Source organism: Citrus clementina, unplaced genomic scaffold, assembly GCF_000493195.1.
Source record: "Citrus clementina cultivar Clemenules unplaced genomic scaffold, Citrus_clementina_v1.0 scaffold_2, whole genome shotgun sequence".
In the NCBI taxonomy this organism is placed as follows: domain Eukaryota; kingdom Viridiplantae; phylum Streptophyta; class Magnoliopsida; order Sapindales; family Rutaceae; genus Citrus; species Citrus x clementina.
This window is the reverse complement of record NW_006262688.1, coordinates 25,063,660-25,076,053: the sequence shown is the minus strand read 5'-3', so window position 1 is coordinate 25,076,053 and position 12,394 is coordinate 25,063,660. Positions and strand designations below refer to the sequence as shown.

Here is a 12,394-nt window from a genome sequence, read left to right as displayed (position 1 = left end):
AAATAAAAAGCAAAAATTCCTGAATTTGCAACTATTAAAGATGCATATCGCTACATTCCATTTCCACTGTAACGTGGAGGAGGGGCAAATATGTATTAACTCCCAATATTTGAGAGAACTCGATACGAGACCCGTGTGTTGAAAAATTCAAGATTGGAATTCAAATACAAGCACTCAAATTTGGCTAATCCATCAATTGGCCATCTTGCATACACATGCATGCATTCAGCATTGGAGGGGCAAATTTGAAGACAAATTGCTAAGGTAAGCAACTAATTTTTGTTGACAATTTTGTTGGGGTTGGTGCAATAGTGCACCCCATTTTTCCTTATAAATAGAAGGCAATCCTCATTTGTTAGTGCATCCAAAATTTGTGAGATCCAATTGAGTTTTGGTAGAGAAATTCCTTAGGTGCTAAGGGAATTTGGGTGTATTAGGTTTTGGGTTTTGAGAGTTTTTCCACTTTTGTAAAGTCTCATTATTAGTAAAATTATCTTTCAATTTTTGTCCGTGGACGTAGGCTTTACGCCGGACCATGTAAATTATTGTTTCCTTTTCTTTGCATTTGTTTACATCACATTTATATTTCTCCAAAAATTGCAGTCACCGTAATATTGGTAATTGCTGAACCCACACTTCCGCAACACCGTGGGATCCTTTTTCTTTTTTCTTTTTTCAATTTTTTTCTTTACCCGTCACTAGAGTCGAGCTAGACAGAAATGAAAATGGTTCGACAATAAAGCATATGTTCACGGAGGCAAGAGAGAACAATTGTTTTACTAACAATTAATAGAGTACAAATTTGAGTAATAAAACCTCATCTTCCCCAATACTCAAAATTGTTTTACAAATGAAAATTGTTTTACAAAATCAATTTCTTAAATTAGAAAAGTAAAATAGTACATTCACTATTATTATTGTAGTTTCTTTCTCCTAATCCACTTTCCTTAGTTTTCTACCTTATATTACGGAAGCGCGGGTTAAGCAATTACCAATATTACAGTGACTGTAACTTCCGGAAAAATATAAATGTGGTGTAAATAAATGCAAAGAAAAAGACAATAAATTTTATGTAGTTCAACGTAAAGCCTACGTCTATGAGCAAAACTGAAAGATAATTTCACTAATAATGGGACTTTATAAAAGTGGAAAGACTCTAAAAAAACAATACCCAATACACCCAAATTCCCTTAACACCTAAGGAAATTCTCTACCAAAACTCACTTGGAAATCTCACAAATTTGGATGCACAAATAAATGAAGACTTGCCTTCTATTTATAGCAAAAATTGGATGTACTATTGCACCAACCCCAACAATTTTGTCAACAAAAATTAGCTGCCTACTGATAACTCTAGGAAATGAGAGTTATTACATCTGTTCTAGACTTGAATAAAGGGCATTTAGAGAGCAAATAATGTGTTTTGAGTACATTTCGGTAACCTTTTGCATAAACATTCATTTTAATTGAGTTGTAACAAGTTTTGCTTGAATCATAATGATTTATGCTAAAAACAGGTTTTAATTTGTAGGTTTTCGATTCATGAAAGAATGCGAAAACAGGAGATGAGAAAGAGGAGGAAAGAAGATGGTCACAAAAGAAAGAAAGCATAATCGGAAATAAAACAAGTGCTGTTGCGGATGTCAGAGCAACTAGTGCTGCAGCAATTTGTGAGTGACGCGGGAGAAAATATAGGCGCGGTCAGCAATTAAGTCACGATTTGCATGTTTCCTAATTTAAACACATGCACGCTCATAGGTTTCGGTTTTAACCTATTATTGCAATATATAAAGGAAGCATGCACCACATAGCAGGAGGCGGAGAATTATTATCATCCAAAAATATCAATTACAAAGGTGAAAAGAAGAAGAGGATTAAGGAGTGTTGCTCGACATCGTTGAAGAACCGAGGAGGATCCTTAGACTTTCATCGTGCTCAATCTATATTATTTTTCTTCTTTTGATTGATTGGATGTATTCTGAGATCAGTATATTTATGTTTACTTTTCTCATTCAGAGTATGAACTAAATTTAAGTGTAGTTGAGTGACAAATAATCCAATGGGTTCTTGACTGTTCTTATATGTTGCTATGATAATGTTGTAGCATTATAATCTAATAGCTTTTATGAACATAATTGTTATTTCGGTTGACCACCCATTTAATGGTTTCAGTTAAGATAGAGCAGCAAAAAGACATGTCTTAGCGGATATTATTAGAGTATTACTTGTTCTTAAGTTGAGTTTCCTGGATTAGGTTATCCTAAATCCTATAAGGGCAATACTTGAATTAAGATGTGTGATATCCTAGACATAGGTGTTCACCTTGTAGGGTAGAGAGATTAAAGGTCATAAAGCCATACATTAAATTTATGAGCAACTGGTCATTGTTCGTAGATTTGAAAGTATGAGATTTCCAACATGCGATAGCTGCGGAAGCAGATTTGTTCTACCCAGTGCTGCAGCACTTATCATAAACAACTGGTGCTAATTCGGTAATCACAATCACCCCATTAAGAGAGTTTGATCATTTAACTACTACGTTCTCAATTGATTCTTAAACACAATTAACTTTTTTTATTTTGTACAAGTATTAGTTTATTTCTATCTCTCATAATTATTGATTACGGGAGAATAATTTGACAAGTGTTTGTTTCGATCTTTAGTTGATTGCATTATTGTGGTTGCTTTAGCACTTTGAGTAACATCAATCCCTGTGGAGACGATTTTGAATACTCATTACTTTATTACTTGTTGTGTACACTTGCACTTTGGCATTGATAATAATTGATTATATAAATCAACCAACAAGTTTTTGGCGCCGTTGCAGGGGATTGATTGTTTATTTCTGAAGTGTAAAGTAAATCGTGATATCACTAAACTAAACTTGATTCATTCTATTGATTGGCAGATCATCACGTGCATGGGCAAGGACGGATCTGTGATATTCCAATTCGATCCTGAGATTGAACGGACTATCAGGAGATTGCGAAGAGAACAAAGAAATCCAAAGACTGTTACAGGCATGAATAACTTGCAAGATGAGGGAAATTTGAACCCTCACGGGCCTTTACAACCAGCCAACATTCAAGAAGAGCAGAATGAACATGTTAATGGGAGACAACCAGGAAATAACAATATTATTTACATGGCAGACGACAGGGACAGAGCTATACGAGATTATGCCGTGCTAACTCCTCAAGTTGTCCACCCTGGCATCATCAGACCTGAAGTAAATGCTGTCAACTTTGAGTTAAAACCAGTGATGTTTCAAATGTTGCAAACAGTTGGGCAATTCAATGGTTTGCCAAATGAAGGTCCTCATCTCCATCTTAAATTATTCTTGGAAGTAAGTGATGCTTTTAAGATTGCTGGAGCAACGCAAGATGCCTTAAGGCTGAGACTTTTTCCTTATTCCTTAAGAGATCGAGTAAGAGCATGGTTAAATTCATTACCATCTGACTCCATCACTACATGGAATGAATTGGCTGATAAATTCCTAATGAAATATTTTCCACCGACAAAGTATGCAAAATTACGGAATGAGATTACCTCTTTCCATCAAATTGAAGATGAGAGTTTGTACGAGGCTTGGGAAAGATTCAAGGAATTGCTCAGAAGGTGTCCTCATCATGGTATTCCCTGTTGCATTCAATTGGAAACTTTCTATAATGGGTTAAACCCGAGTACAGGGTTAATGGTGGATGCTTCAGCAAACGGGGCCTTGTTATCCAAATCCTACACTGAAGCTTATGAAATTTTGGAGAGAATTGCCAATAATAACTACCAATGGCCTTCAGCTAGGCAACCAGTAGCCAGAGGATCAGCAAGGGTACACATCATTGATGCAATTACAGTCCTATCATCTCAAGTAACTTCATTGACTAACATGGTAAAAGCCATGACAGCTGCTCCAGCAACAGTAAAGCAAGTTACTGAACTTTCTTGTGTTTATTGTGGTGAAGATCATGATTTCGATAATTGTCCTGGAAATCTAGCCTCAGTAAATTATGTGGGTAACTTCAATCGACAACCTTAGAACAACCCATATTCAAATACTTACAACCCAGGCTGGAACAACACCCAAATTTCTCATGGAGCAATCAGAATCGCAATGCTCCAGCATTGAATGGACTAAGTAGAAACACACAGCCACAACCACCTGGTTTTCATCAACAAAGCCAAGGGCAAAAGCATGTCAGTCAGGATCCAATCACTTCATTGGAAGTATTAATTAAGGAGTACATCGCAAAGAATGAAGCAATTGTGCAGAGTCAAGCTGTATCCTTGAGAAATCTTGAAAACCAAATGGGACAACTAGCTACAGCAATGAGCAGCAGAACTCAAGGAAGCTTACCTAGCAACATAGAAGATCCTAGGAGAGAGAGCAAAGAACATTGCAAAGTGATTAGTCTGAGATCTGGAAAGCATGTTGATATACCATTTAAGGTAACCAAAAATGGGATGGAATGCAATTCAGCTCAAAAACCAACACAAAAGGGAAGTCTGTTACAGCAGACTCCCCATCAAGACACTGATGCAAGGGATCCAGCTACAGCAACTGCAAAAGAAATCCAACCAGAACTTGCTGAAAAAGAAGTTACAACACCAGTAGCCACAACCTGCACCAACCTAAACAAACAGAGTTTGGTACTTCCTGAATCTAACCAGTAGTTTAGACATCCGTCACCCTTCCCTCAAAGGTTCCAGAAGTAAAAACAAGACAAGCAGTTCAACAAATTTCTGGTAGTGCTGAAACAATTGCACATAAACATACCTTTTGTGGAAGCTTTGGAGCAAATGCCAAATTATGTGAAATTTCTAAAAGATATCTTGGCACAAAAAAGAAGGCTGGGAGAGTTTCAAACTGTTGCTCTAACATAGGAAAGTAGCCATATGCTTCAGAGTAAAATTCCGACAAAATTAAAAGATCTAGGGAGTTTTACAATACCCTGTTCTATAGGGAATATGTATGCTGGCAGAGCACTTTGTGATCTGGGAGCTAGTATTAATTTGATGCCATTATCTGTGTTTAAGCAACTTGGAGTAGGGGAGTGCAGACTAACAACTGTCACTCTGCAATTGGCTGACAGATCTCATGCATATCTTGAAGGAAAGATAGATGATGTACTGGTGAAGGTTGACAAATTCATTTTCCCTGTCGATTTCATTGTGTTGGACTTTGAAGCTGACAAAGAAGTACCCATTATACTCGGCAGACCTTTTCTAGCAACTGAAAAGACTCTGATAGATGTACAAAAAGGAGAGCTGACCATGAGAGTAAATGATCAGCAAGTCACATTTAATGTACTAGAGGCTATGCGAAGCCCTGATGAAATAGAAGATTACAATTTCCTCAGTATAGTGGATCTTGTTGTAGCAGACAGAGAGGACAGATGCTACAGTAATGTACTTAATAAAGTCACCACCTTTGAGGAGGTTGAAGAGGAAGATGTTGCAGCAATTCAAACAGATTGGATGGACCAACAGAAATCTAATAGGCACAACAAAGCTATTGAACACCTGAATCTTTCAGACAGGGAAGTAAAAATAACTTTACCATCTATTGAATCACCCCCTAGTCTTGAATTAAAAATGTTACCGTCACATTTAAAGTATACTTATCTTGGTCAAAACAACACACTCCCTGTAATCATTTCTTCTACTTTGGATGCAGGTAAAGAACAAAGCCTAGTGGATTTGCTGGGAAAATACAGAAGAACAATTGGATGGACCATGGCAGATATAAATGGTATCAGCCCATCAATATGTATGCATAAGATCCTTTTAGAAGACTGTTCCAGTAATTCGGTGGAGTACCAGAGAAGGCTAAATCCCATTATGAAAGAAGTGGTAAAGAAGGAAATCATCAAATGGTTGGATGCTGGAATCATATACCCAATATCAGACAGTTCATGGTTAAGCCCAGTTCAGTGTGTTCCAAAGAAAGGATGGATAACAGTAATGGCTAATGAGAAGAATGAACTCATTCCTACAAGGACAGTGACTGGATGGAGAGTGTGTATGGATTACAGAAAGCTTAACAAAGCCACAAGGAAAGACCATTTCCCACTTCCATTCATAGATCAGATGCTGGACAAACTTGCAGGAAAACAGTACTACTGTTTCTTAGATGGGTATTCAGGCTACAACCAGATTGCTATAGCACCAGAGGATCAAGAGAAGACTACATTTACCTATCCTTATGGAACATTTACCTTCAGAAGAATGCCATTTGGGCTATGCAATGCTCCAGCAACATTTCAGAGATGCATGATGTCTATATTTTCCGATATGGTAGAGCAAACTTTGGAAGTTTTCATGGATGATTTCTCAGTTTTTGGAGAAACATACAGTACTTGTTTACACAACTTGGAAGAAGTTCTTAAAAGATGTGAGATGACCAACTTAGTATTTAATTGGGAGAAGTGCCATTTCATGGTGCAAGAAGGAATAGTGTTGGGTCACAAGATATCTAAGGATGGTATTGAGGTAGACAAAGCCAAGATAGAGGTAATAGATAAACTGCCACCCCCAACTTCAGTGAAGGGGATTAAGAGTTTTTTGGGTCATGTTGGATTCTACAGAAGATTCATTAAGGATTTTTCCAAAGTCGCTAAACTTCTGTGTTCATTGCTGGAGCATGACAAACCATTTCACTTTGACAAAGAATGCATGCAAGCATTTGGAGAATTAAAGAAAGCCCTCATTACTGCCCCAATAGTCATATCTCTAGATTGGAATTTACCATTTGAATTGATTTGTGATGCTAGTGATCATTCTGTGGGAGCAATACTAGGGCAAATGAAGGATAAGGTTTTTCATTTCATATACTATGCAAGCAAAACTTTCACTCCAACACAGATCAATTACACCACTACAGAGAAAGAGTTGTTGGCAGTAGTTTTTGCTTTTGACAAATTTAGAGCTTACCTGGTAGGTACTAAAGTGACTGTTTACACAGACCATGCAGCCATCAAATATTTAATTTCAAAGAAGGATGCTAAATCAAGACTAATCAGATGGATCTTATTGCTTCAAGAATTTGATATGGAAATCAAAGATAGAAAGGAGACTGAGAATCAGGTGGCAAACCACTTGTCGCGGTTGGAAGCAGACGCTAGTATATTGACAAGGAAGGGCATCACTGAAACCTTTCCTGATGAACAGCTGTTGGTAGTACAGCAAGGACAGATGCTGCAGCACTCAGAATCTCCTTGGTATGCAGACTTTGCTAATTATCTAGTAAGTGGGTTGCTACCACCTGAGCTGAAATTTCAAGAGAAAAAGAAGTTTCTTCATGATGTTAAGAGTTACCAGTGGGATGACCCGCATTTATATAAGTTATGCTCAGATCAAGTAATAAGAAGATGTGTTGCAGCAGATGAAATACCTCAAATACTGGAGTCCTGTCATGTTGCAGCATACGGAGGACATTTTAGGGGGCACAGAACAGCTGCCAAAATTATGCAATCAGGTTATTTTTGGCCCACTATTTTTAAAGATGCTTATGACTTTGTTAAAAGTTGTGATAGATGTCAAAGAACAGGGAACATAACTAGCAGACATGAGATGCCATTGACCAACATACTGGAAGTGGAAGTTTTTGATGTTTGGGGAATAGATTTTATGGGACCCTTTCCCCCATCCTTTGGAAAATTATATATCCTGGTTGCTGTAGATTTTGTCTCCAAGTGGGTGGAAGCTACAACATTACCTACCAATAATGCTAAAACCGTGGTAACTTTTCTTCAAAAAAATGTTTTCTCCAGGTTTGGCACTCCTAGAGCAATTATTAGTGATGAAGGTGCACATTTTTGCAACAAAATCTTTGCTGCAACAATGATGAAATATGGAGTCAGACACAAAGTAGCAACAATATATCACCCACAATCAAATGGTCAAACTGAAGTATCTAATAAAGAAATTAAGAAGATCTTAGAAAAAGTGGTGAACCCAACAAGGAAGGATTGGTCTTTACATTTGCATGACTCTTTATGGGCTTACAGAACAGCATACAAAACCCCACTCGGCATGTCTCCTTACCGAATTGTTTATGGCAAGGCCTGTCATTTGCCGCTGGAGCTCGAGCATAAGGCACACTGGGCACTGAAGAAACTAAATTGGGATATGTATGCTGCAGCAGAACATAGGAAGCTTTAACTTTGTGAGCTTGATGAATTAAGGTTATTTTCGTATGAAAATGCCAGAATTTATAAAGAGAGAACAAAACACTAGCATGACAAGCATATTCAACATAGGCAGTTCACCCCTGGTCAATTAGTGTTGCTCCACAATACAAGACTAAGATTGTTTCCGGGAAAGCTCAAGTCACGATGGTCTGGCCCGTTTAAGCTGTTAAAATCTTACCCTTATGGAGCTGTTGATCTTTTGGATGAAAAAACAGGCCACCAATTCAAGGTCAATGGGCACAGGGTTAAGCATTACATACATCCAACAGTAGAAGGTTCAAAGGAGGTGTTACTCCTTCAAGAACCCAGCTATTGAGCAAAGACAAAAGATCAGGCTGAAGGACCCTAAATCAAGCGCTTCATGGGAGGCAGCCCATTGAGGAACCAGCCACTATAAACCAATTTTGATATCCTTTGGTTTTATGGATCAATATTCCTCTTTATTATTTTCTCTTTAATATTTTCGTTACTCGTGTTTTGCCATTTTCACCATTTATTTTTTTCATTTTACATTATTGCATTCCTTATTTTCAATTTTATTTAATCTATTTATTTTTATAATTGTAGACGTAATTTTAGTTTGAAATAAAAGCGGCAACTGAATCTCATATTGACAAGTGCAAGCATCTGGTGGCAGAACTCAGAGGACAACAACCACGTGTCAGACGCTTTGGTATGAATTCTGGACCCATTGTTGGAATGAGCAAAGGGGGGCTGCAGTAACAATTTTTCCCGTTACAGTAAATTAAAGGCTGGAGCCTTCACTTACCGTTGGAGATGAAATCGTGACAGATGGACGCTCGGATATGGATAGAAATTGCGGAAACAAATCTCTGAAATCACAGCTTTAATTTCAATAACCGATAATTTTGGGATATGCACATTTAAATCAAATATTTTATTCCCTCAATTATCTCTAATTATTGTAGTTATCTTCACATTACAGTCCGCTATAAATAGGAGTCACTGTACTTAGTGTCCACGCCACTATTCCCCATCTCTTTCGCAAGTCCAACTCTCCTAATTCTTAAACTTTTCTTCTCTTTTTATTCTCAGAAACAGTAGCTTCAACCTGTTACTGCTGCAGCAATGCCGAGATACAAGAAGACAGCCAACCGCCTCAAAGATCCATCACGATTCCAGAGTTACCACGCTGAGGACAAATACGAAGAATTCATAGAGCCGCGTCGGATTCTTGAAGAAAAAGGGTTTCAATTTCCAGACCAACTCACTGGAATTGTGGAAACAATTCCTAATGATGCAGCAAAGCAAGGATGGCTAGAGTTTTGCAAACACCCTCGCAATCCCGTGCTACCGGTGGTAAAAGAATTTTATGCCAATTTGGTAAACCCTGATCAGCACAACATCTGGGTAAGAAATATTCTTGTTCCATTGGACTCCCGTGTTATCAATTCTTTTTATAACTTACCTGCTGAGATTACTTGTGAGTATGCTAAATTGCGTGATAAGTTAATCTCGAAAAAGTGGACTACCATTTTTACAACTCTGACCATCGAAGGAGCATCATGGGTTAACGAGGAAGGGCGTGTGGTAAACATGATAGATTTGAAACCTATTACTAAGATGTGGGTGAAATTTTTGAAATCTAGGCTTATGCCCACCACTCACACTACTACGGTTTCACAAGAACGATTAGTTTTGTTATATGTCCTTGTTAGAGGGCTGCCCATAGATGTGGGTAGCATCATTGCAAAAGAAATTTGAGAGTGTGCAGCCAAAACTCACCGAACTGCTACTTTGTTATTTCCTTCACTTGTCACCAGCATTTGTGTAGTTTCAGGTGTTCATCTTGAAGCCAGCGATGCGCATGTAAAAAATGATGGTGCCTTTACGGCACGAACAATTGAAAGAGTTGCTGGCGAGAGTGCTGGAACAACCACTGAACCAGCTGCTGTAACAGGAGCACGACGAACACTTGGATTAGAACAGACCATCCAAGCACTCAGCACCCGTATCCACCAATGTGTGGAAGCTCAGCAGAGGGAAAATGGTCGGTTCTGGAGCTATCTACAGCACCTGGATGGCCAACTACACCAATTTGCTGAATTCATGAAACGCAATCATCGGAACTTCCCTGCTTCCCTGCTCTAGCAATATAATTTTGACACCAGTACCACAGGTGCTCCAGCAGAAACCAGTGAAGAAGTCACTACTTCAGATGAACTAGCAGAGCCAGCTGCAACTGAACCACCAGCAGAAGTTGACTCAGAAGATGCTGAACCATCTGACCCACCTGAGGAGGAAGGTGACAAATCTGAGACTGATAGCTCACCCTCAGAGGCAAAGGATAATTCAGAGCAAGAAGATGAGGAACCACCCATCCCAACCCAGTCCAGAATTAGGAAGCGGCACATTATTCCAGACGAGGAGGAGGATGACCCTGACATGGAGCCTCCTATTCCAGTATTTGTAGGCAAAGGAAAGGCCAAGAGTAAAGCTAAACTGACAACACCTCCAGCCTCTGACGATGAGATGGAGCAAATCGATGCTAACCTAGCTGCTGCTGCATCCACAGCCATGCCTACATCTGAGCAAGCCGAACAACTACTTAAGGTCATTGCTGCCATCACAGCCGAGGGCCAAGCAGCTAATGCATTGACCCCAAAACCTCCACAACAACCTCCCAGCAAGTCTATCCGCACCAGTCCAAGGCAACCCAGCAAACGAAAAGGAAGTACATCTGCGGGTCCTGCTACAGCAACCCCAGCTACAACTCCTCTCATCAACCCTGCAGCGAAAAAGAAAAAGACATTGCCAACCCCCTCCCCAAAGGCTTCACCAAAGGATAAGCTGTGCAGTGCCTTTAAGAAGTGCTGAGAGCATCACATCGGGGGCCGCAGTCCCCAACACAGGGGAGTACTTTTATCTTATTAGTTGCCTACCTGTTCTTACAAAAAAAAAAAAGCTTTGTTTGTCTATTTCTGTTTTTTTATTTTATTTTGTTTGCTTGTGAGGACACAACACCTCTCAAGTTTGGGGGGGTTGTTTCCAAATGCATGAGTTTTATGTATGTGGTTATGTTTGTATTGTGTGAAGCTCTATTATCTGTTATTTGCATGGATTTGAAAACCTAATGAAGATAAATTGAGTGCTATTTATGAGAATGCCAAGTAGAGATAGTTATAGATAGAAATGAATTTATGTCCCAACACTTAGCCCGTGATTGAGTTGTATGAGACTGCTAGAGCAAAACCAAAATGATTAGAAACAAAAGTCTGAAGTTTTGAAGGAGAAGCATGTTGATTGACTGTGATAGTTATAAAATAAAATTTTGCTCCAATGACTTAAGTTACTGAGTAACCAGATCTGAGTATGCACCCCATATGCAGAAGTGTGTAAAAAGGCAGCGAGAGTTATGAGCAGTGTTGTAGTATATGTTCTTAAAAAAAAATTCTCCACAGATCTAAGGCATATGTCTGCTGTCTAAGGCATTGAGTAACCAGGTTTGTTCATGAGCCCCATGTTCAGCCTTGAGTCAAAGATATCTTGAGATAAGACTATACCACAGATATTGCTGCAGCAACTCTGATCTGGGAATGGTTTGAGTAATTGGGTGTCATCATTACAAGTGATCGACATTCACATGAAAAATAAATGTCGCAGTAAGGAGGTTGATTATTCCCCAGGGTGTCAAAGTTAAAGCTATTACAGTTTGAATATGTGAAATTTATGCTACTCCTTGTAAGAATGAAGTATATCACTGCTAAAATTTCGGCAGTCCTTTGGTAATGTTACAGCATATCGGGAATTCAATCACAAGGGCAGCACACACACACTAAGGACAGAAAGAAGCTTAAGTCTAGAACTGATCTACTATAGGCATTTTGTATGATTGGGATTATAATCTGAAGGTGGAAGAATCTGTGCAAGTTTGATAAAAGAACTAAAGTTGTGTGCATGTTTGTTTGCGGGAAATGTTGGTATGTGTCATTACTTGAGGACAAGTAATAGTTTAAGTTTGGGGGTGTGATAACTCTAGAAAATGAGAGTTATTACATCTGTTCTAGACTTGAATAAAGGGCATTTAGAGAGCAAATAATGTGTTTTGAGTACATTTCGGTAACCTTTTGCATAAACATTCATTTTAGTTGAGTTGTAACAAGTTTTGCTTGAATCATAGTGATTTATGCTAAAAACAGGTTTTAATTTGTAGGTTTTCGATTCATGAAAGGATGCGGAAACAG

General features: G+C 38.6%; 1 protein-coding gene and 1 non-coding gene across 2 annotated transcripts; one reads left to right on the top strand and one right to left on the bottom strand.

Annotated features, from left to right (window-relative positions):
- The first annotated feature begins 2,920 nt into the window (after positions 1–2,920).
- Positions 2,921–4,671, top strand: LOC112101006. Its single transcript, XM_024190898.1, has 3 exons — positions 2,921–3,427; positions 3,524–4,000; positions 4,105–4,671. Exons 1-3 carry the CDS (start codon positions 2,921–2,923, stop codon positions 4,669–4,671), a joined length of 1,551 nt encoding a protein of 516 aa, XP_024046666.1.
- LOC112101387 lies at positions 3,529–3,636 on the bottom strand. Its single transcript, XR_002907513.1, has one exon. It is a non-coding gene; the product is annotated as a small nucleolar RNA R71 (small nucleolar RNA).
- Positions 4,672–12,394: the final 7,723 nt, after the last annotated feature.